The sequence below is a fragment of the Conger conger genome, chromosome 6 (assembly GCF_963514075.1).
Source record: "Conger conger chromosome 6, fConCon1.1, whole genome shotgun sequence".
Lineage (NCBI taxonomy): Eukaryota > Metazoa > Chordata > Actinopteri > Anguilliformes > Congridae > Conger > Conger conger.
The window spans coordinates 33,831,912-33,845,296 of NC_083765.1; the positions used below are offsets into that span (position 1 = coordinate 33,831,912).

General features: G+C 41.1%; 1 protein-coding gene across 6 annotated transcripts in view; it reads right to left on the reverse strand.

Annotated features, from left to right (window-relative positions):
* LOC133130810 (rho GTPase-activating protein 10-like) overlaps positions 1 to 11,768 on the reverse strand; it is a 52,311-nt gene extending 40,543 nt beyond the window's left edge. For all 6 annotated transcript variants that reach the window (XM_061245671.1, XM_061245675.1, XM_061245673.1 and 3 more), the window contains exon 1: positions 11,122 to 11,768. In XM_061245671.1, the coding sequence (XP_061101655.1) occupies positions 11,122 to 11,275 (154 nt within the window). In that variant the 5' untranslated portion in view covers positions 11,276 to 11,768. The remainder of the gene's footprint in view (positions 1 to 11,121) is intronic.
* Between the last annotated feature and the right edge of the window lie 1,617 nt (positions 11,769 to 13,385).

A 13,385-nucleotide genomic window follows, 5' to 3' on the forward strand; every position in this document is an offset into this window, starting at 1 on the left:
GAACTGATACACTCTTAAGCGATCTAAAAATAATAATACATGATAATGAATTATGAATGATCAAGGTTCTGAAGATATTACAGAATGCACTGTAAAAATCTCTTGAACAAGCAAAGCTCCTCCACATTCCTTCTTCAGGAAAAAATAAAAAAGGAACCTTCCTATGACTCATAATGGCCGAGCCTTCCATTAATCTGATAGGACTCACAAGGCTTCCTTTAACAGGAAAAATATGTGAAAACCCAGAACTGCGATTTGAAGCTGCGGTATCCTTATTTGGGGTGTGGGGGTACAAAACTGCCCCTACAACACGTGTCTGCTCTACACCCCACAGAAGACAGCCCATCTTGCAGCAGTGCAAAACATCCACTTAAAGAATGAACATTCAAATGCAAGCCAAACATAGGGACTTTCAACTGTAGAACATGCAAGGACTTCCCAGCGCATGGAAGAAGATTGTCGGTTTCACAATCCACAAAAATTGCCACAGTATCCATAATGTCCCGTCATCTACTATCAAAGAAAAAGGCTGCGATACAGTTACAGTCCTGAATCATTTAGTCCATGGGAAAGTAATGCGGGTCTTTGCTACATGGGTGTGGAATGGAGATAAAAACTGTGTAGCACACAGAACAGCACGGTCACACACAATGTGACAATTGACCAAGGTTATGCCCGCATCCAGAAAAGGGACTGACACAGCCGCACGGCGTGACTCTGAGGCTGATCATGTTGCACTACGAGGACCGCAGAGGCGTACCGCAGGCCAGCTGCTGAGAAAGAGGGGGCGAGGAGCAGCTGGCCTGGGCGCCAAAGGGCCGGGTGTTACTGTACATGGAGGCCATGCGTAATCCAATGAGCTCACGTCAGGCTTCCATGCAACTGATGGGGCATTCGTTACAAATTGCGGGACTCAAACAAACGCCAGATTCCACTCTTGGCATCAGAAAGCCATTCAGACTCTTCTGCCTGACTGAACACAGGGCTGGACTGGGCCTGAAAGACACCAGGGCTGGACTGGGCCTGACTGAAACCAGTGCTGGACTGGGCCTGACTGAACACAGTGCTGGACTGGGCCTGACTGAACACAGGGCTGGACTGGGCCTGACTGAAACCAGTGCTGGACTGGGCCTGACTGAACACAGGGCTGGACTGGGCCTGACTGAAACCAGGGCTGGACTGGGCCTGAAAGACACCAGGGCTGGACTGGGCCTGACTGAAACCAGTGCTGGACTGGGCCTGACTGAAACCAGTGCTGGACTGGGCCTGACTGAAACCAGTGCTGGACTGGGCCTGACTGAAACCAGTGCTGGACTGGGCCTGACTGAAACCAGGGCTGGACTGGGCCTGACTGAACACAGTGCTGGACTTGGCCTGACTGAAACCAGTGCTGGACTGGGCCTGACTGAAACCAGTGCTGGACTAGGCCTGACTGAACACAGGGCTGGACTGTGCCTGACTGAACACAGGGCTGGACTGTGCCTGACTGAACACAGTGCTGGACTGTGCCTGACTGAACACAGTGCTGGACTGAAAACTCTGGAGCTGCTTTGCAATGGAGATCCCACCCTACAGAGGCATTGATTGGAATTGGAGGGAGAGCCCTCCACACAGCCTGTTAAACATAGACTACAAGACTTTTCTAAATTTGTAAAATCCCTTCCATTATTATACAGAATTTGCATATTAAAAACAAATATGTATCATGGAAATATGTATAGTTTCAATGATGTTTAATCTTATTGCAACACACTTTCAACCTGTAGCCAGCATTAAATATTCATCAGCCATTAAGTAAAGTGGTAACTTTTGTTTGGGTCACTTTATTCTTTAGTTTCCATTTTAGCAACATAAGAATAATCACTGAAGTGAATCGAGTGGGCGGGGATGAAATGAAGAGAACCAACAAATCTGAAGCCATTCCAGACCTTTTGGTCTTCCAGCCAGTTTTCCCTCCAATGTCGGCCGCACTTCTCCACTCTAGCACTCTAAGTGTTCATGTTTTTTTCCGCTCAGTTACATCATCACTACACATTACATCATGTTTACACCATTTCATCACACTTCAGCTCAAGCAAAACAGCCCAAGGGAAATACCACCAGGAAATACATTACACGCATTCAGCAGTTTCACAACTTCTTATTCTTAATAGATGGTCTTTTGTGAATTGCGTATCAAGGATCGACACTTCAGTTACGTTTCCTCATTCTTAATAAATCACCTCTTTTCGTGAATTGGATTGACTCTTCCATTGCATGTTTTCTTATTTATAATGAATTATTTCTTTTTGAAAATTGTGTGTAAAGGGCCAATGCCCTTTACACACAATGGCCTACTACATCCTGGTATTGTTCCGATCTGCTGCTTTGTTCAAGTGGGGGAGTGAAACCTATATGTAAAATGCTGTTTAAAATAAAACATAAAAATATTATTATTTAAATAAATAAATATATTATTTATTTTGCTATAATATTAAAAAAAATAAGCTAGCCAAGCATAGTTTGTAAGTGAGCACACTATAAACAAAAACAGTTAAGCCAAAAAAATTCTGTCAAAGAAGTTCTACTGCTAGTTTTCCTTCTCTTCAAAATCTAATGCCTGCAATGTTCTACAAATGACACTGTTTTGGGGAAATGTATAAGCCTTTAAAGAGCATATGTTTAGCATTCAGCAACAGCCAATCAATCTGAAAGGCCAGACGGCTAAATGTATCGTCAGTTTGCTGCCATCTGCCACTGAGTTTGAATGAAGATTATTTGAAAGAAAGATTATTAGTTAAGGGAAATAATTATGCAGTTCGTTGGGATTTCCATTCAGTCTCCAAACTGAGGAGACGACCAATGCACTGGTGGTGCAGTGTGCATCTTAGATGTATGCAAATACCCAGCTTTACTTTAACTAGGTCTTTACTCTAGATCATAATCTAGATCAATGTTTCTCAAACATTGGTAAGTGTTTGGGTCTTTGCCACAAAATAAATTCTGAAAATATCTGAATATCGTTCCAACTATTTGAGAATTTGAGAATTTGAATCTTGTTTAAGATCTTCTAATTAACATACAATATAGACATACAGTGGCTTTAGAAAGTATTCACAGCTTGCAGTGTGCATGTAGTTCTGTCAGTGAAGTCTTCTGCGGACAGTCACTGACTCATCCATGTCTGCCTCCTGAAGAGTTTTTCTGATCTGTCGGACAGGCGTTTGTTGTTTTTCTCCATTATGGTGAGAAGTATTTGACCATCATCTGTAAAGGTCTTCCTTAGCCAACCAGAACTCACTGGAAAGATCACTGCAGATGGAAAGGGCTTTGCAATTACAGAGCTTTTGTTCATATGGATGTTCCAAACAGTTGATATTGGTAAACAAAAAAATTGGCTTATGCGTCTTTTTTTTTTTCCTTATTTCTCCGTAATGGTCTCCTTGATTTTCATTGGGACAGCCCTGTTGACAAACTCCAAAGGCAATCAAAAGCCAAGAATCAAGGCTGGATATAAAGCTCTCTCATACCTGCATTAAGAAAGCAATTTAACTCACCTGGTTAATGAGAAACACACATGAAGCCACATGTCACAGACAATGAGGAGTGGGGCTATGTATAATAAAATCGCTGTAAATAAAATCTGCATGTTCATGTTCTTTCATTCACGTTTGCTAGGTCTGCTACTGGAAGCCTTTTGTCATAATAGAGGATCACCATGCATGTTTTGTTTATGCAACATGCCCACGGTGACATAAATCACCACACTTGTTCACATAGCTGCTCCACCCACTATGATCACATGATGGTGAACCCTGAGGGGGGGGGTGCAGTTTAATAGAAAGTTTCCATGGATACCGGAGATTTCAGAGGCCATGGGTCAAAGAGCAGGTCTGCCCCTACCAACCGTTGCCTATCATAAAGGATGCAGTCTCTCTTTAAGTTTCATATCTGCTTATGCTTTCTGGAAAAACAATCATTCTCATTGTATGACTTCATGCGCCAGGGAATGTGACTTTAATGAAAGGCTGTGATGTAGTTTTTGGCAACGCTAGAACTGTAATTAATGGTAAGTGTTTGCCAGACCAAATAATGGTGCTCAGTGCTCAAGACTGCCTGCACAGCTCAACATAACATCATTCTTATTTCTTTTTTTACAGTGAAACTATGACATGGAGGGGAAAAAAAGACTACAACCTTGTTAATGTTTAATGGCGCTTGATTGATCAGTGGTGGTTCAGATTGACACACAGTGTTATGCTAATCTGAGCATAGGAAACTGAACAATGCTCCAATAACAGAAGAGGGGACCTTATCCTTAGAAAAACATTAATCAAACTCCAGACACTGAATGTAATGTTTTATTATCTTTTAACTGGCATGGTGTTCACTTGAATAACAAATCCACCACTCTCATCTGGGGGCGACTGGGAGATACAATCTTATGAATGATTCAAAATGCCTGCACACAGCCACTCTGTCCTGTTTTAATACCTTTCGGATAAATTGCTGTAATGACAACAGCGGAAAAAAAAAAGTTGCAACAGTTTCACTGGAATCCATCAATAGTCAAAACAAGCATACATTGGGAGGCCTCTATCCCACAAATGTAATGTGAAAATGGTCAGAGTGTCTAGCATGTTCTTCTTCACTGCTGGTCATGGCCAGAGGCTTTCCCATGTCACATTGTGCATAACACAAAAATAAACAGCAGCACTCCCATCCACTGGGTAAGAGATTGACAGACGAGAGGCCCAGTGCCACCAATGGGGGCGGAAACTTTCATATTCTACAGCTGGAGATATGTTCACTGAGCTTAGAAGATCTGACAAAGATGAGAGAAGACTCTCTCACTCAATAGGCCAAATTAAATTCAGAGGAACGTACGTGCGTTTGTGTGCACACACGAAAAGCGGGTAGGTCGTTAGGGGGCTGTGGGTGGGGTGTAGGCAGGGGTCACGGTTTTGATTGGAGTTTCCTAAATCATCAGAGGCCAGCGTTAGCGCTACATGGAAATCTGCTGGCTTTAATCAGTGGATTCGCAGAAGCAACGACTGATCCATCTCTCAGCATCTGCCAAAGGAACAAACAATGCCAGATACACGCCCTCTGCCTCTTCCTTCTCTTTCCAAAGCCTGCACACCCTCTGTCTCAGGGACCACAGGGCTCGTTTCTGGCTCTTCGCTTTTTTCCATTGCACAGTATGGGAATCATCCAGATCTCAAACTACCAGGAACTTTGGAAACAAGTCCATAATTTACTTTCCTGCCGACTGCATCCTGAATGTTGGAGGAGGTTCCTACAATACATTACTAACTGAAGTGACAAATCAAAGTGATGTTACAATGATGCAATTTCTGAATATTGCATTCAACCAATTAATGGTCTACAGTGTTACTGGCTACATTCATTGGTTTACTTGGTATCTAGCCAAGAGCAAGCAAGGAGTGCATTTTGTTTCTAGAATTAGGTATTTACACTAGATTTTGGCTTTGAATTGACACTCTTATCCAGAGAAACGTACACAGATTACATTTTTTTTTAACATGCAATCCAATTCAATTTACACAGCTGGGTATTGCACTGAAGCCATTGAAGTTAAGTACCACGTTAAGTACAATAGCAGAGTCCCAGCTGGGAAATGAACCCAGAACACTTCAGTTACAAGCCCAGTTGTAACCATTATGCCACAACACAGCCCCATGTACAGTACTGTTGGCAACAGAAGCATTAAAAGGATCTTGGATCTCAGTTTTGAGCTACAGTAATATAAAAGGGTGGAAAATAAATCTGTTAAGCATCCATTCTGGACTCTTAGATAACCAAGAGTCCAAAAATCCACTGTCATTTCTTCATTAAAAGACCGCAGGAACACAATTACTGTAGCCAGTCTAGGGTGCTATTCTTTCATTCACATTAACAAGGACACCCCTGAGAACCATGCATTTGTACTCACAAATTTCTTAGCCTGAAAATGTATACAAATTCAGGACTCTTTGCTTCAAGTCATTGCTGTATTTTACACAAAAAATCTGTACTAAAAAGTTAAAAAGTAAACAGCATTTACTCAATCTCATAACAAAGGTTTCTCGAAGGTGCAATTACTCAAGTATTCCGGTTTACGAGCCACAAAATATTTGAAAATAAGATCAGACTATTAAAAATTCAATGTCCCTACAGCAAACAAGAGTTAACAGACTCTCAATTATCTTCCTAATGGCCAAATGAATGGATATGCAACAGTGGCCGATTAAGGGTTTTCACTTTCAATATGTGTCCTGGTTAGAGATGACGAATAGTAAGCAAAGAAAATAAAGAAATATACCAACAAAGCTGCATGTGGGGAAAAACACTGACATGTGTGAAAGAAATGGAATAATGTACACAGCCTTTATTTCCAAAACACAGTATGTCTCCTCCTCTTGGATCTAAATTCTTGCCATAGTGAAGAAAAAACCCCAAACGGCAGTCTGACAGATCAGAAGCACACTTGGTGAGGCAGGCATGGATGTGTCGATGACTATTCTCTGCAGAAGACTTCAGAAACACATCCACAGAGAATACACTGCAGGATGCAAACCACTAGTTTGTTACAAAAAACAGATGGTAAGGTTACAGTTTGCTAAGCAGTACCTAAAAGAGCCTGCAGAGTTCTGGAAAAGGTCTTGTGGATAGATGAGACCAGGATAAACGTATCCCAAACATACACCAGTGCTATTTCTTCTCAATGATGTTCCAAACAGGTTGACAGTTTTTTCTTATTTCTCAGCCTCATAATGGTCTCCGAGACTTTCATGGTCCCCATGTTGACAAAAACCAATCAAAAGCCTAGAATCTAGAATAGATACTGAAGGTTTTCTTATATCTGCACTAAGGAAGCAATTGAATACACCTCACCAATCAGAAACAGCTGCAAAGCCAACTGTCCAATTACTTTTGGCCCCTAAAATGGGATGCAATTCTGACATGGATCACTCAATATGAATCTTCTGAGCTCAGTGAACCTCTTGTAAACACCCTCAAAATAAAGGTGACAGTCTGCTCTTTAACCCCAAATTCATAATTTCATTTCAAGTCTAATGTGCTGGAGTACAGAGCCAAAAGAACAGAAATTGTACCATCATCCAAATACTTATGGCCTGCACTGTATATGATGTTTATGATTTTCTTCCAGTGTAACACCATTTCTAGCCATGCAGCAAGTAAAAAAAAAAAACATTTTCTGTGTGCTGCCTGCAACCCATGTCTTCCCAATAAAGCTAACTGTGAATGGATAGCTTCCTGAATAGCCAATCAGACACTTTCCTCATTCAAGCAGCAAGAAGTATCCACCTTTTTGAATGAGTTACTGATTTAGATCTGCACTGATTTTGACCTTGCTGGCCCCAGTCAAGTTAACAAGCATGTGCCTACTACAAAGCCCCAGTTAAGAGGTCAAAAGATACAAGTTATGGCTGGTAAGCTACAGAAGAGAGGCATACATCTTTCCTTTAAACCAGTGAGGCCGTGAACTTGTTTTGTTTTGTTGGGACACAGAAGTTTCTCAGCTTTCAGACATCAGCAATGGATTCGTTTTTCACTTCATCTGTAGTCTGTGACTGCATAGATCATTTTAACAGTAATTAAGTGATCAAGGAACATTAGACTGTTAAAAAAGGTGGATGTTGCAGTTGACGAGTGACCCGACTGGCATGCTCAATAACCCAAAGAAGAAAGAAATAAAACCCATCTTGGATCTGTCTCCTCTAATGTATTTAACGAACTGCATCACATGGATGCTCACAGTGAAAAGGGCTGAGATACAGAAGAGTCACAGCGCAACACAAGATACGCTCCAGGCAGCAGATCAGAGGATTTGAGCACCAGAAGGACCATTTCCCTGAGCACGATAGCTGTTATTGCACAATGTCAATGGCTCAGTGCCACTTAACCAACTCTAACACATACATGCTATGGCTGAAAACTCACTCTGCTGTTCTACATCCGTTAACGAAAGGAAATGGATATATATAGATGCACAAGGCAATAAACATATTAGGACTGAGGGTAAACAGGAAACCAGCAGTCTGTGTGAGAGTCAGCGATTCAACCCTCGGAGAAAAGCCCACAATGTACCTGAATGCCCCCGCGAAGTGAACAGAAATTTCAGAGTTATAGCTGAAAGTTTCTTTAAGAAAATAAATAAATAAATGATATTTTCATTGAGTTTTGTGAATCATTTACTACATCTACAAATCGGTCAGTATTATGAGATGAAGCTAATATGGTCATTCATGTAAAATGCACTAATTTGTTAGGCTATGTGAAAAAGTTGTTTGGATTATTATACCGGTCGGACTGCACAGCATGACCATCTGTGACCTACTGCATATCCTGCAAGGTCATGATCTCCTCTCCATCACAAACACAATGACCGGAAACACAGCCAATCCCTGCTGACCCTGAAATAGTAACAATGCCCTCAAGCTGGCCAACCAGATAACTGTGAGCAATTACTTGCAGCCAATCACAGGACAGAATAGTCATCCCCCTGGTTACCACTCACCTATTGAACCACACAGTTTAAGTCACAAACATTGTGAATTGGAGACGTGTGATCCACAAAGTAATGCAGAACTAAGATCACAATAGGCAGAAAGGTGGGTCAAATAGGAGTATCCCTCTTATCATTTCCAAGGGTGTTCTTTCTGATACATGTAATCAAATCTGATACACCATTATGCCATACAATACTGGTTCAACATGAAATATAATGCTTTGCCACACATGTTTGGCCTTCAGAACACAGTGTGGTGCTGGTAGCACACAGTTTGGGCCTATAGAACACAGTGTGGTACCACACAAGTATAACACCCAGCACTGCGCTGTTACAAATGTGTTTGAAACAGGCGCTGTAGGAGAGAATAAATCTCAGAAGAAGAAACACAACAACCTCTGAAAATCCTCCAGCACATGTTATTCCCTGCACTTTTAAACAAGTCCCAAAAAGGACAGCAAAACGGACACTCCCAAAGTCACATGTACAATTTATTTTTAGCCAATTCTCTTTGTCTATATCCTTTCCATGGGGAATATTCAAACCGTGATGGATGGCTTCATAATAAAGAATAGATAATAGGATACCTTTACATAACTTGATGATATGGGGTCAGAAAGAGAGCCTTGCAACAGATTTAGCAAATATTTATTTCATGTCTAAAACTTCAAACAAACGCTAAAGTAAAATCTTAACAGAAAAAGGTTACCTTCATATGAATAAAAACTGATCTGCAAACCAACTACATTGTCTAACAGCATTTATGACAGCATATCAATCACAATATATGCACACTGGATCAACATCCACCATCTTCACTTCAGGAGTACTATATGTGTGTGTGAATAAGAGCCAGTTTCACGGACAGAGATTAAGCCTAGTTTTCTCATGGATATTCCCCATACAAAACTCTATACTCTAGTCTCAGGACTAAGCTAATCAGTGAAACCCACCCTAAAAAAAAATTTAACCTCAGGCAGAACATGAACAATCACAGAGAACCAGTTTTCCAAGGGAAGGCTTCATTTAGCTATCATTCCCTATCGATTTCACAATCCAATCAGGTGCCAGGGATCCGCCTGCATCCTCCTTCCAAATTGCAGAACAGAAAGGAAGTAATTGGCTGACTGTACACATTTAAGACTCATTTTTGAATAGTAATCATACCAAAAAAAGAGGATGTTATAGAAATGAATAGGTCTACTGTACATCTTGTGACTGGGCATTCAGAATTGGGGAGTACAACTTGGAAATAAAAACAAAGATGGGGACAACAGTTCAATAGGCTTCCATCTCCTTCAGCTTGTAAGCAAGCCTAATAAAGCAAACCTTTACAGACAGATGCCATCTCAATCCCCACTGAAGCAAGTAAAATAACTCATAAATGCACAGAAGGGCTGATGGCAGACTTCCCAAGAGAAATATATCCAGTTGGCAGAGTATATTTAAAGGACAAAAGTTAAATTATGTTATAATTACAGTGATCCTTATAAGGTAGTTATGTCCATCAAACCTTCATATACATAAAATCTAATTTTGCCGAATCCAAGCTGAAACTATAACAATGTTAACAACAAAAACTTGGTCTTGTCCAGCTATAAAAACATATGTCAGGGCAGACCAAGGCAGCCGAACAGCCTTCTACCAAGATGCCTGTTGAGATCAATTTCAATCAAAGTTGATATGACTGTAAACGAGTGCTTCTGAGGATGGTCACCTGTGGATGCAGAGACTGTTTGGAGCACATTTTGCTGAACTGTCTGCAAGCATTCACATTTCAATTTGTGCAATCAACCAACCATTTAAAAGATATGATAAAGATCTTTTTGCATTTTTACATATTTTTATATGAGTATATATGCTTCTAAAGTCAGATAGTAAATCATATATTGGCCCCAAAGGCGTGTGTAGGAACTTAAAATAGCTCAAATAGTGGCAAAGGTCAGGCCATGCAGAAGCGTTAGTATTTAGGGGTTAATTAGCCATTTAGTTTACCATTTAGCCTATATTGTGTCGGGCATATAAACATATTTTGTATAGTATAAGCTACTGAGCGGTAGGCTATTGTATGGTTACCTATTCTATAACAAAAGCATCACAAAACAAACTGAACAGGTAACCATTAGACTCAGCCAAAAAGAAAAAGGTCAAACACATCAGTGAAGTACTAGGCATCCAACTGCACCGTTGACCAAATATGGGCACTTCTACTAAAAAAGAAATTAATTGGATTACCCACAACATTACGTGTTTCACTTTTCTCCGAGGACTAGTCGAGTTAGTAATTTAGTTCATTGATCCAATAATGCAATCAATTTTGTCGCATTATTTTCTATTTCAGTAGGTATCATACCATATTCCTATCATAGTTGGTAGAAGCAAATCATTTTAAATGCCAGTCGTTTGTTAACCTACTAGCTAGCATACAACGATTACAATTCCCAGACGTTTACAGTGAATGAGCCTAATTTGCGTGACTAATATTACTGTCCTTCGAAGCTGTTGAAAGGTTGCTATTGCATCAAAACCGTTATGAATCATCTTTGTTGCAAAAAGCCATAGCATAACTTACTTTAGAGACTCAGCTAGCTGAAAGGTCGACTTACGTTTAATAGCACCGATAAGACTCTTGCCATCCTTGTACAATTCTTTTATAAATCTGTTCGTTTTGTCCAGCTCCGCTTCGTGTGCCTTTATTCTTTCTCTGAAAGAAGGACTGTCCAGGTAGCATTCGCTGAACTCCAGCGGGTGTAATCCCATTGTTGCAGATTGTAGTCAGTCAGTGGCGAAGCAGTCTCTCTCCGTAAAGTTCTTGTCCTTGCAACAATGAAGCCTGGAAGACCCCGTGGGAAATACTTTTTTTGCACCGGTGTTAGAGAAGTTCGCTGAAGTGAACTAGCTGACAGCGTTACGGTCAGAATTTCAACAAAACGGTTACTATTACCCGCAGCCAGTCAAAATGAAATATCTGGGTAGCTGTTTCACATCATTAACGGTATCTCCTTAGCTAGCTAATGATAGCTAGCTAGCTACGTAGCCTACGTGTCCGCAAACGCCCCCAGTTAGCTATTGTTAACCTCCCGTCGAGTTTTATATTCATATATAATATTACTTTTCTAGGTCCTTGTCAATGAATATTAAATTGTTTCATACTCAGGACGGCTATACAGCTAATGCCATAAAGCTTGCTGGCCAGTCAGCTGTGCCAGGACGCAGTTTGACAGCGGACTGAAGTGACGGACAGGGTTGGTGAAGTGTTCTGCTCAGGACGATTGGCGCTGAGCCAGCCTGTCCAACGTTGCAGGCATGCGTCAGTGTCAACCAATCAGAGGCTTCTATTCCATTTCCAACAAAAGTGCGCGATAAGTACACTCTTAAAAACTTAATTCATCCTGCATGGAACGACTTTATTAAAACAGCCTGGAAATAGATGTCCCCTGCCTCAGCTATATGCTGTCTTCTTGTTCCATGCTTTTGAGCGCAAATGGTTTGGATTCAAGCCCTGCAAAAAGGAGGAAACTATTTGGCCAGATCCGATCTGGGAGGAGGCCATAGAACTGCTTACTGCAGACAGAGGCAAAGTGCACCAAAAGTTTTTGAGGGGGCACAAATGGAAACAAACAAAATGTGGATGGTTTATATCCACAATCAAATAAATTTGAGTGGGCTGGTGCAATTGGTGGTCAGGGTGAGTGTGAAAAATTGCGGACTGGACTGGAGATGGGGTGTCAGGGGGCACTTAGTGGGCATGTGCAGTTGCAACAGCAGTAGATAGAGCATGTAGATAGAGCATATTGGCTGATATTTCAGTCATGCAGTAACTAACGCAGATACTAGTGTATATGGCTACATGGCACTGAATCATGACACTATATCAAAATGTAGTACCCAACTTTCATTTAATGCCAAGTGGCCAAATTGTGGCATTTTCCACTTCCTTTATCTCCTCCTATGAACCACGGCTTTCCACACCTTTGAGCATTGATATTGTGCAGGGACGAGTCAGAAACAGAAACCTGAGACACCTCTAACGGAGCCTATTGAGCTGCAGAGGATCACACACAAAGAAGGGCAGGTCAGCACGCTTGGAGCGGTATCCTCTTGGCAAAGACAGAGAATGCTTTGTCAGAAGCTATCACATTCAGTAGGGTTAGTGATGTACAGAGAGGCGAGATAGATGTTCACGGAGACAGAACTGGCTGCAAGTGAAGCTGAAAACTATTATTCAGGTTTTACTTTGCCTTTATTATTTTAGTTTGTCATTTTTACCTGGATCCTGTGAGGGTAAAGGGAGGAGACTTTTTGTTTGTTTAACAGTTCCATGCTTTCTCTCTCATTCCCATGGGAAATAAACTTGAAAATAAACACTGTAAAAACCAACATTTTCCATACCTCCCTGTGTCAAGCTCTTCTGTCCTCTTAGGGGTGAGTCATGGCATGTGACAACATCACTGAAACTGATCTGAGCACCACCCACACACAGTAAAATCTTCAGTGTTAAATCAATTCTAATAGGGTTTATTTTAGTCCACACTGGATTGAAGGTTCACATTTGATCACAGGAAAATCTTTCATGCAGCAACACAAAAGAGTCTGTAAATTTAGCTTTAATGCCTATCAATAAGCACTGCTAAAATGTCAATCACCATTGGAGTGAAATACAGGAATAGATATGACGCTACTGATGCCTACTCCGGATGTATAGTATTCATCAGATTAGAGCAGTGCTACTCAACTCCACATGCTGCAGGCTACAGTGTCTGCAGGCATTTGCTCATGCCGTGCACTACACCAACTGATTTCACTAAATATTCTACCTGCCTGGTTCACATATGGTAATTAGTGAAAATAGGTGATGTAGTGCACAGTT